A 12,354-nucleotide genomic window follows, 5' to 3' on the forward strand; every position below is an offset into this window, starting at 1 on the left:
TCTAGCTTTTATAGTTTCCAAGATCTCAGCGTTCATACGGACAGACGGACATGGCTAGATCGACTCGTCTAGTGCTGATCAAGAATATTTATACCTTATGTGGTCGGAAACATCTGCTTTATAGCGTTTCAAACTTCTGACTAAAATCATTTTACCCTCTGCAAGAGAATAATAAAAACCAGTAACTCCTTTACAAATGCTTGATTCAAGCGGAAGTATAGTATAGAACAATCGAACTCTATCAAATTCTGCAGTCCTCTAAAGTTGGAATTCAAAAGGAAACCAAGGAATGCATAATAAGGGACCATACAAACTTGGAAAAGCAAATTACTTATTTTCAGCATTCCAAATTTGTTTTGGAAAATGGGAAAACGGTTTATATAAACTTTCGGCTGCACTTGACAGTTATAGAGCCCACATCATTGCTGGATTCGATTCTTCGCGTTTTTGTTAGGGCGAGTTATGAAATCGTTTTAAAAAAGTGGAGAATCGCCAATGATGAAGACATGAAGATATAAGCCAAAGGTAGGAGGATTCGTTAGCACGATTGACGGCAATTCCGTTCGTCGAGCATTTAATGCGGTGATAGAAGGCATTGACCTCATCTTAATAAAAAAAATTAGGAATTATGTTGATCGTGTCAATTGCCTATCAACGGCAGAAGTTATAATAGACAAATATATCCTTGGCTACCTATGACCGCCGCGGTTTATAAAATCCTCGGTCACGAAAGAGATATTATTGAAAGCACAATGCTTTCTGTGGGTTACTTTGGAGGGGAGGGTGCTGAGGCTAAGAATAAAACCTATAAATGAGATAGGTTAAATCAATGCAGTTGCAGCAACAATTTGAAGGACGTATTCCAAAGAAATTTATATACCTCAGATCCAAGAAAACAAAACAATGTTTTTTCCAAGCGTAAGAAGTTATATGCTAAAAAAAACCAAAGATATAAAGAAATAGTCAATTTTCCGATCGTTTCTATGGGAGCTTTATGATATAGTGGTCCGATTTTGATAAAATTCAATTCGAAATTCAAAACCAATTATAAAATGTTATTTCCAAGCGTTGGAAGTTATATGCTAAGAAACACCAAAGATATAGTTTTGTCATATGTTCCAACAAATTTTCCGATCGTTTCTATGGTAGCTTTATGATATAGTCGTCCGATTTTGATAAAATTTAATTCGAAATTCAAAACCAATTATAAAATGTTATTTCCAAGCGTTTGAAGTTATTTGCTAAGAAACACTAAAGATATAATATTTCATATTTTCCAACTAATTTTCCGATCGTTTCTAAAAATTTAAAACCTTTAACTCAAATCCTTTAACACACGAGCCACCAACACACGCCGAGCGCTATAGCCCGGCTATGAACCTCATGAGCAAAGCGTCTTTTTTTTAGATTCCTTTTCGTCATCATAATTTAAGAAAGATAATTGAGACAAAAATTGAGTTTTGACAGTTTTACAGCGCGGAGTTTCGTGAGCGTGATAGCAAGAGAGAGGGAGAGAGAAGGAATCAAAGCAACGGCGTTCTAAAAATAGATTCACATACGTGTGAGGCTTGCTTACAGTCAGATACTGATTGTTTTCTTGGATGGTGTGAGTACAACCCTTTAAATTCGAACTTCTACTTCGACGTTCATTAGTTTCTTTCTTCAAAATACGCCACTCGACCACGTTCAGTTAACGTTAGGTGTTCTTTTGGACCCTTAAATTTGACTGTCACATAATGTCCACTGTCAACAAAGCAATGAGTGTTCTTGGGTTTATAAAACATTGGTCAAAAGAATTTGATGACCCTTATACAACGAAACAAGGGAGGTACCCTTGTCCGTCCTACACAATACACAATATAAATCTTCCACGCGGACTTGCATTATTACCTAAATTGATAATAGGGCCCCTCGTGTAAAAAGCACGTGATTAGTGTCGTCCATAATATAAATTAATTTTACCAAAAAACGTAGATAATTATCAGCGGAAAAAGCTCGAAATGAAAAAAATTTAAAGGGACGACATTTGCCAAGGAAGTGGTTTACATACATGCCAAAATAAAATTTGTTGCAAAACTAGAGTTCAATTACATTTTGTAATACAGATTTTTTCGGGATTTATTCAGAGAACAAGCCTACGATTAAAAAAAAAACACATACATAAATTATTATTAAAGAAAGATACCAGTATTTTTACCTGTTAAGAAGCCTAATAGAGAATACGCTTGAACAGCGCTCAAGCTAACGCACAAGTTTTCATGCTTTTTTTTAAATTAATTGTTGCGCTTTAAAACGTTGTCTTCGACTATCAGGAGCTAAGTGTCTCTCGCTTTGCACGGCTGTACGTAGCGGCCGCTCATACACAACAGCTCTGCAAGTAGCGACTCTGTTTTTCAGTCATGGAGAAAGGTACCCTTTTACAATACTTATTGATCTTAGGCAAGATTTCGGCGGCAGCATTCTCGCCCAGTAAACTGCTCTCTTTGTGGGCGTGAATGTTTACTTATTAGTGCAGGGATTAGGGCATATTTACGTCGCAGACGGTCCACCTTCTAACTTGATCTGGAAGGAAATCACGGTCCTAGGGTCTCTAGAAATGACGAAAAAATAGTTGAGTAGACTGTCACTCGCTGATCCCAGTAGAAGATGATTCGGTGTTAAGGCATCGCTGTCATTCCCATCGAGAGACATGAATTTATGTGAACGTTCTTCCAGTTAGATTTCCAGCTCGCATAGTACACTTCGAAGTACTTCATCAGTAAGTTTATCGTGAGGCATATGACGTGCAGCCTCCTTTAAATCGATCGCACGAAAGGCTTCCAGGAGAGTGGATTTGCAGACGTGTTTAAAAGTTTTTGAGCCGACTTGAAATCCGAAGGAAATTGGAAAGAAAAATACTGAAGAACTTTTCGGGTGCGTGGGTAGTAATTTGGATGCTTGAAAATGGGGTGGTTCTTCTTTAAACACAGATTGCAGTTTTTAAGTACTAGGATGAAGAAGTTTATTCTTGGAAATTCTGTCATTCAGTTTGTGTCTTTAGACTGGACAAAGTGGAAAGTGGCAGATCTCTAGAGTTCGATGTCGCTGTATCAAAAAATAGCTAAACTCATGCCATGTAGGAAATTTGGCTTTATTTTGGATGGATTGCTTTTATATTGGGATCGTGAGCTTTGGTAGTGTTGTCGAGCACATATATACCAGGCTAGGGTCCCAAGTCTCAACATTAATGCCAAAAAATTTTAAGAAAGTTTAGCCACCTAAAAAATTATAGAAAATAGAAATTAAAGTTCCTTTAAGGAAGCTCCAGACTCCTGCTCTATGGATTGCGCATTGAACATAGTTTTTAGGTGACTGTTCACGCTCAGTTAAGTTTTCTCAGTCTGAGAAGTGTCTTTGAATTAATGGGAATTATTTTTCAACGGGTGTCTATGTATATCGCCGTAAAAAAATCGGAGAGCGAAGGTAATCGCCCGAGAAAACCTCTGTGTCGATAGAAGGGATCCGACAGCCTAAGAGTTAGTGGAGCTTAAGGTATTTGGGTGGAGCCCTGTTGTATTTGATCGAGGATTTGAGCTGCAAACGTTTCGTATACGGAAAATGTTTCGTTTTATTTCGCCTTGAGTACAGATATGATGTCTGCAATCGGAGAATGTGTCATATGCTGCCTTTAGCGCTTGCCCCGTAGATTTTAAATGATCGCGAAGGATTTTACACGCGGATAAGGTTGGGATAGGAGCCCCTGGAGCGTTCAAAGTGGGCTCAAAATGGGTCAGACCGTAAGCTGTGATTACAAATAGGACTAAAGCTGGTGTGCTGATGTTTCCATGACGGAAATTAATTTATAATTTTTTTTTTCAAAGTTAGTAAACTTAATCGGACCAGAAACAAATTCAAATTTAAGAATCAATTGAAATCTATAAAAATATATGGTCACATTTGCGCTCAAATAGGCAATTAGATTATTATTAGTTAGATTGGATGATCGGACTTTTGTAAAAAAAAATTGCGGACATTATTTTTTCTGGTTTGGGACCCCTTGACCCACTGTGCTCTGGAAAAAAACGAAGATGTTCGTTTCGAGTAGACTGTGTTAGAAGTGGTTGCAGAGGTGGTATATAAACACGCAGGTGGAACACAGTAAAAAATAAGAGTGCACTTGCTGGGGAAAAAGAATAGGTAATTTTTCACTGTGGCTGGGTTATATTTTACACACAATGGAGCTAAATAATACATTAAATATATGAATATTAGCACTGGAATATCTTTTGTATCTTATTGGAATTATTCTAAAAATAAAAATAAACTGAAAGATTGTCGAGCACAAATAAATAATTATTATTATTTTTATAATCCTGTCTGTTGTTGTGATTATAATTATTATTATAATAACCATTGCTTTTACCGCAATAATTACCTCTGTTGTTGTAATTACAACGCTGGCATTGGTCTTTTTGGGCGTATAGAATGGAATTCGCGTTGTCTGTCATTTTAGTACTGAATTGTTAGTACTTTGTGAATGCTTCGTGCATTGTCGAAAAATGTCTTAACTCGAGTATTGCATTAAGTTTTTCATTTTCACAATTTTTGACCATTGTGATAATAGCTTCTTTGGTGCTGAATTTATCAGCATGTTCCGTCGGAAGGCCTTCGTCAATATACGAGGCTTTCAAAAGGCTACGTAAATTGACAATTTTAGTGAATTTTTCGGCAGTTTTTTTTTGAGTGGTTTTTGCCAACTTTGTATTTACTACGTCGGATATTTCACCATCTATGGTTTCTTGAAATTTGTAAACCCTTGCAAAGGGTATAACGTTTTCAGTCAGAAGTTGGCAAAGCAGTGAAGAAAACGTTTCCGACACCATCAAGTATATATAGTCACTAAGCGAGTCGATCTAGCCACGTCCGTTTGTCCGTCTGTCTGTCTTCGGTGTTTTTTAACATATAACCTTCTAAGCTTGAAAAGAACATTTTTTAATTAGTTCTGAATTTCGAATTAAATTTTATCAAAATCGGAAGACTATATGATATAGCTGTCATAGGAACGGAAAATTGGTGAGAAAATAATATATAACGAATTGTAGCTTTGGTGCTTTTTGACATATAACCTTCTTAGCTTGGAAATTAGTGGAAAAATAATATGAAAAAATGATTTACTAAATTGATTATTTCTTATAACTGCAAGGGTATAAAAGCTGCGGTTTGCTTTAACTTCTTTTCTTGGATTATTTTTTCTTAATGATCTTCATCTAGTCACAATATGATGATGGTTTTAAGCTGTGCCAGCTTGGACTCTTGGATTTAAAAAAAAGGTGGTCAAAGAAATTAAATGACCCTTACGGCGCAAATACCATGTACGACTCATTAGTCTAACCAATTATTAAGTACTGCGTTCCCAACTGGACCATATTGATACATATGTACATATTGGTACATATTGACCGGATTGAATCTGTACTAGAAAAAAATTTCTGATATCTGCCTGCCGCCAGCACTTTATTGTGCCAAATAGATTCACTAAAAACTATATTCCACTAGTTTTAAATCATTGTATCTCCTATTATGACATGCAGAAACCTTTTAAAGTACTTTGCAATGACTATAAGAGAGTATTTCACCTAATTTCTACTACCGACTCACTGTCTATTTAGAAATTAATGCGTAACTGCGTGGTGCTGGCTTGGAAGCTGGTGAAGAGTATGGCACACTTGGCCCCTGCACCCTGCCAATACGACCAAGTCGGTGGGCTGCAACCTTCAAAGCTGTTTTATTGCAGTTTGTTACTAAAGTCGTGGTTTCAGGTAGAGCTCGTTTCCCACATTGTTGACGCAAACCTTGCACATCTGCAGCTTATAATAATATAATAACTTAACTCAGCGATGCTCCAACTTCTTTAACCCGTCTGAAAAATACGGTTTCTCGAGGTCTGTAAAATAGGCCTCTGTGGCAGCGACGACCTCTTCATTCGACGCAAATTTCGTTCCAGCGAGTAACTTTTTCAAGTTTGGAAACAAAAAGAAGTCACACGGGGCCAAATTTGGAAAATATAATGGATGGGGTAGCAGTTCGTAGCCCTTTTCGACCAATTTGGCCATGGCGAGGACGGAAGTTTAAGCCGTTGCGTTGTCATGATGAAAGAGCACTTCGTTATTCGCCAAATGGGGCCGTATTTTCTGCAATTCGGCGGCGAATCGGTTTTATAATAATTTAACGTAGTACAGATGTAGATGTAGATAGATGTAGATCACACCATGTGATAATCTTCTTTGGAGCAGGTTCGCCCTGTGAAGTCCACCGTTTCGACTGTTCCTTGGTCCTGGTGTGTACCAGTGTATTCATGTTTCGTCGACGGTCACGAAACGACGCAGAAACTCCTTCGATTTGAGCTTAAACAGAGTCAAACACTACTCTGAAGTGATCTTACAGTTGCGTTTGTTGTCCGGAGTGAGCAAAAGCGGCACCCATGGCGCCGACAGCTTTCTCATGCCCAAAATTTCATGCAGGATATCAACCGCGCGGTCTTTTGACAAGCCTACTGTCTCAGCTATCTCACGTATCTTTAAACGGCGGTCTGCCAATACGAGATAGTGGATTTTTGACTCGTTGTCACAGACCGATATTGCTCTTTCTCCATTTTTCTTAAATCCGCTGACACGTCCGATTCCACACGTCAAGTCAAAGCAAAACTACGTGTCCGATTCGGCTGAAAATTCGACGGTAGCCGTCTTCGAGAATGTACTACACGATAGTAAATTTCTCTTGCGATAGTGACGCCATCGCACGGTGAGGCTAAGTACTTATCAGACTTATTAAAGACCCTCTAATTCAGGCTCCCTTAATCACAGTTCTTAATGATTTATGGCAAGATTTCGGTGCCAACATAACCTTTACGTATTACGCAACAACTACTTTTTATATCATATCGTCAATTTGATGGTTGGGTCTCATTTAACTATTATATGTGCCAATTAACCAGTTTTTTTATGTAGGAAATAAGAACTGAAATTACTAAGTGACTAGAATGACAAACACGACACAATTGTACAAGTCTCATTGCACCGAAGGTTTTTTCAGTGAATAACATTATTAAATATTCATTTGTAAAAATAATAACATGTGAATTACCTGAAATATTCGGACAATGTACGCCAAAAATGACAAAGTTTTAATTTGCGCACCCATAAAATCTACAAAAATTTCTTTTTGTGGTGAGTTCCTGAAAAGAGAAAGCAAGTACGACAAATCAAAACATCATGAACAGCAAGCTAAATTTGGATTCGTTAGGCAACGGTATATCGGCATAAGTATTTTGACGAAACAAAAGTTAAATATACTCATAATTTCTTACTTCTTGTAAACTTTGGCATCAATGAATAAAAAATTAGATGCAGTTTAAAGGATACAATACTTTTCTTAACCCATTCAGTAATTATAAAAAATGAAGAATTTGTGTAAAAATCTACTTCTTAAATTGTTTTTCTTGTCTTACCGAATATTAATTTTAAAGTACCCTAGCGAGAAGGGGCAGCACAAAAGGCACCAGCCAAGACAAAATCTCAGATTAGTTGATACTGCTAAATGACTGGTCACGTCGATGAACGCAGAACTCTACTAAGCCATCCGCACGAATTTCGTAGCAAGCAAGCAATTGTATACGATAAATATCGCAAACGGGCGACTTCGCTCCCAAACGACTCATTAAATTAATAAAAAAAATTTACTGGCACTGTCGGTAGGATACAAAAATTATCCGAAAAAAAAGAACCTCGAGTGAAAAATAAATTCAATTTTATAATTCAGTTCTCAATTAACAATTACGCGACCCTTTAACCCTTCAACTTGGATTATAATTCCAATTCGGTTGTCCAAAAAAAGTGAAAGTATAAAAACAGAAAAAAAAACTCAATAAGTCCAAAGGCAACTAGCAGTTGAAACAGAAATAAGTATAACATATAAAAATTAAAGAAAAATTAAGTCCAACAAAACTAAAACTTAAATAAGTGAAATCAAAATAAAAATAAAACAACAACTTTACAATAACAATGGTACCACCAGTTATCGCCGCGTCCCAAATTGTGGCGCTAAACGACAACAATCTTGCTGAAGCTCGTCGGCAACTTAAAGACATCATGCCATTTAAGGGTGTTCTAGAAACCCTGTACACCTTCATCAGCAGAGTGGACTATGTAATTTCACTCTACTTGGAGCTATCGAAATAAACTTAGACGGACACGTAACACGATCATTGGGCCTTCCGAACATCGAAGTTTGGCCTACCCTTAGATCGAAACTAATTGTAGGATTTAAGGCACAGACACCGAACTACAAACTACTGGAAAATTAAGATCATTAATTACTTTGCACAAAATGAGGGAATATATGAAGAGCATATTAATTTTAAATTGAATATAAATGCAGAAAACCGCAATTAAAATGCAAACCCTACTCAGAATTCGAAATCATACAAATGTAATACACATACCCAAATCCCAAACCATTCCAACCTAATTATAATCAATACATGCAATAATTTAGACCCACCTATACACAACATATTCCTTACATCCAAGTTAATGTGGCACGTATCAAATCATTTCGTACCCAACCAATAACTCATAAAAATCATTTCCCACAACATTCCAATAAAATTCAAACTCCTCAAACTCCTCAAACTCCTCCTAAAGGAAATACATACCCTCAACAACAACAACCCTCCACATCTAAAAACACGAACTTCCCGATTACCAAACGACTAAGACCATCGGACAGTGCGCAAACTAAAATGTCTATTGACGAATTGAGATTTCAAGACGTCCACGAATACGAAGAATTACAACCCAATTATGATGAACAACAGTATTAAAATCAATACCATGGGTAGATTAATGAAGGGCAACAACAGGTACAATCATTTCAAAATACAAATGATCAAAATCGAAATAGCTAGAGCCAAACGAAAATTTTCGGTTAACAGCCCCGGACAACACCAGACATAGAAATAGCATACAAAGGTTGCACATCCAAATGCCTTATAGACACAGGATTCACAATAAATATGATCAATAAAAAAATACTCGTATTTCATTTTCCTATACAAAATACTAGATGTGAAGTTTTGACATCAAATGGTCCTATTACGTTAAACAACTTGATTATGTTACCCAGCAATAGTATTTTTTAAAACAAATGAACTAGTTTATGTGCACAGTTTTTATAATAATTACGATGTACTGATAGGCAGAAAATTGTTGAAAAATGCACAATCAATTATAAATTATAAAAATGTCACAGTAACCCTTTTTGATAAAACATACAAAATAATTACTTTAAAATCAGAAAAAAAAACAAATAAAAATTCACCTCAGGAATCAATAAAAAAAATAGATTTTGAATTATTTCGATAAGATCACCTAAATCAGGAGGAAACTACAATCTAACATTTACGAACACCATTAAACACGTACTAAATACAACACATAATTCCCCAATTTATTCAAAACGGTACCCACTTGCTCAAGCACACGAAATTGAAGAGCATTAAACCAAGTGCAAGAAATGCTTAATCAGGGATTAATTAGAGAAAGTAATAAACCATACAATGGTCCTACCTGGTTAGTACAAAAAAAAAACTACTGCTTCTGGTAAAAGTTAATATATGAGGTAATTGATTATAGGAAACTCAATGAAATAACCATCCCCGACAGATATCCAAAACCAAATATGGACAAAATCCTCGGTAAACTAGAAAAATGTCAATATTTTACTACTATTGATTTAGCAAAGGGATTTCAACAAATAGAAATGGATATCTAAAACTGCATTTTCCACCAAAAGCGGTCATTATGAATACTCCCGAGTGCCATTTGGTCTTAGAAATGCACCCGCTACTTTTCAAAGGTGCATAAATAATATCCTTCGACCGTTGGTTAACAAACACTGTTTAGTGTATTTAGATGATATTATAATTTTTTTCACGTCCCTTACCGAACATTTAAATTCATTACAACTAGTTTTTTTCCAAACTTGCAGAAGCTAATTTAAAATTGCAGTTAGACAAATGTGAATTCTTAAAAAAAAGAAGCTAGCTTTCTTGGTCACATCGCAACCCCTAATGGCATAAAGCCAAACCCCCTTAAAGTTAAAGCCATAGTTTCATATCCAATTTCAACACAAGTAAAAGAGATCCGAGCATTGCTTGGATTAATCGGCTGTTATCGTAAATTTATCCCAAACTACGCAGACATAGCCAAGCCCATGACCAGATGTTTAACAAAAGGAGCAAAGATAGATACACAAAATCTCTACTAGATAGAAGCGTTCAAAAAACTTAAAGTTTTAATTATTAGAGAACCAATTCTTCAATTACCCAATTTCGAAAAAAGTTCACTTTAGCCACAGATGCCAGTAATTTAGCCCTTCGAGCCGTGCTTTCTCAAAATGGCGATCCTATATCTATACCTATTACTAGCAGAACACTCAATGAACACGAATTATATGGCTGCATACATTAAAAGAATCGAATGCCAAGTTGCAGAGATGGAGAGCTAAATTAAACGAATACCAATTTGAAATCGACTATGTTAAAGCGAAGGAAAATTCAGTTGCTGATGCATTATCAAGAATTAAAATTAAAGAAAATCAGACGAATCATCAGCAGACGAAGACAATGGCAATCTTATTCAATCATATTCACACAGAAAAACCAATTATTTATTTCAAGAAACAAATACTTTTCATTAAATCTGATAAAAGTAAGGTAGATAATTCAACAATATTTGGTAATTCCATCACCACAATTCAATATAATGAAATGACATTCGAAAAGGCCAAACAGATTTTACTTGATAATTTTATTCATAAACATATCCATTTTTGAACTTACTCAAAGAGCACACATAGAAATTATTAAAACCACCTACACTTAAGTAATTCACAGCCTCTACCTTTTAATAAATGTTTGTTCATATGCCGAATTTAAAGAAATTATATTTCAATCACATGAAAAACTCTTACATCCTGGTATACAGAAAATGACAAAATTATTTAAAGAAAATCACTTTTTTCCCAATAGCCAATTATTAATTCACAACATAATAAATGAATGGCTAAAACAGAACACAGACACACAAAAATGATTTTTTAAAATCACACCAAACCCTGAAAATTGTAGAGACAAATTTGTAGACATATTTATTCATCTGAGGGAAAACATTACATCAGTAGCATTAACATTTATTCTAAATTCGCTACACTTCAACAATTAAACCAAAGGACTGGATAGAATTCAGGAACGCGCTAATGCGTATTTTTATTCAGTTAGGTAAACCCAAATTACTAAAGGTAGACGGAGACGGAGCTTTCTCCAGCTTGACTCTTAAGCGATGGCTTGAAGCAGAAGGAATTGAACTACAACTCAATACGGCAAAAAACGGCAACCATAAAATTAAACATGACACTACTGGACAAACACCTGCTCAATTATTCTTATACGCTGGGCATCCAATATTAGACACTCAAAATATTAAAGAAAGGAAAATAGATAAACTAAATGAAGATCGACAGGAATTTAACATTGACACTAGATACAGAAAAGGACCAATTTAAAAGGGTAAACTAGAAAATCAATTTAAAGCAAGAATTAATTTAACGGAAATCAATATCATCTCAAATTCTTTTGGTAACAAAATCAGACTCGCCCAGAATGAAATACTTGAACAATAAACTACTAAAAGAATTAAATGGTCTAAGTATTCATCAGCAAACTAGGCAGAAACGTGGACTATTTCCTTTAAAATTCTTTTTGGCACACGAAATACGAAAACATACCTTCCAGATGCAATTTCGAAATTAGTAGTTGACGTCGTCTTTCCGCTTTTTCGCAGAATGCGTTCAGATTTCCGTTATAAGGTGTCTTCCTGAAGTTCTCCAGTAGTTTGTAGTTCGGTGTCTGCGGCTTAAATTCTACAATTAGTCTCGGTCTAAAGGTAGGCCAATCTTCGATGTTCGGAAGACCAAATGATCGTGTTACGTGTCCGTCTAAGTTTCTTTCGATAGCTACAAGTAGAATCCTCTGTTGTCGCACATCATTAGTTTTCTAGAGTGAAATTACATAGTCCACTCTGCTGATGAAGGTGTAGAGGGTTTCGGGATCACCCTTAAATGGCATGATGACTTTAAGTTGCCGACGAGCTTCAGCAAGATTGTTGTCGTTTAGCGCCACGATTTGGGGCGCGGCGATAACTGGTGGTACCATTGATATTGTAAAGTTGTTGTTTCATTGTTAAAATAAAAATTTGTTTTATTTTTATTTTGATTCACTTATTTCTCTTTTCAACTGCTAGTTGCCTTTGGACTTAT

At 35.8% G+C, this 12,354-nt stretch overlaps 1 protein-coding gene across 7 annotated transcripts in view; it reads right to left on the bottom strand.

Moving 5' to 3' along the window:
• The window catches only part of LOC108036172 (transcription-associated protein 1), a 223,684-nt gene that overhangs the window by 172,822 nt on the left and 38,508 nt on the right, over positions 1-12,354 (bottom strand). For 5 of the 7 annotated variants that reach the window (XR_006368239.2, XR_007764960.1, XM_050889734.1 and 2 more), the window contains one exon: positions 7,123-7,213. The exons of the other annotated variants lie outside the window; for them this stretch is intronic. Coding sequence is in view for 3 of the 5 variants with exons in the window: in XM_050889734.1 (XP_050745691.1) it covers positions 7,123-7,213 (91 nt within the window). In the remaining 2 variants the exon portion in view is untranslated. The remainder of the gene's footprint in view (positions 1-7,122; positions 7,214-12,354) is intronic. 7 annotated transcript variants of the gene reach the window in all.

The sequence above is a fragment of the Drosophila biarmipes genome, unplaced genomic scaffold (genome assembly GCF_025231255.1).
Source record: "Drosophila biarmipes strain raj3 unplaced genomic scaffold, RU_DBia_V1.1 ptg000005l, whole genome shotgun sequence".
In the NCBI taxonomy this organism is placed as follows: Eukaryota; Metazoa; Arthropoda; class Insecta; order Diptera; family Drosophilidae; genus Drosophila; species Drosophila biarmipes.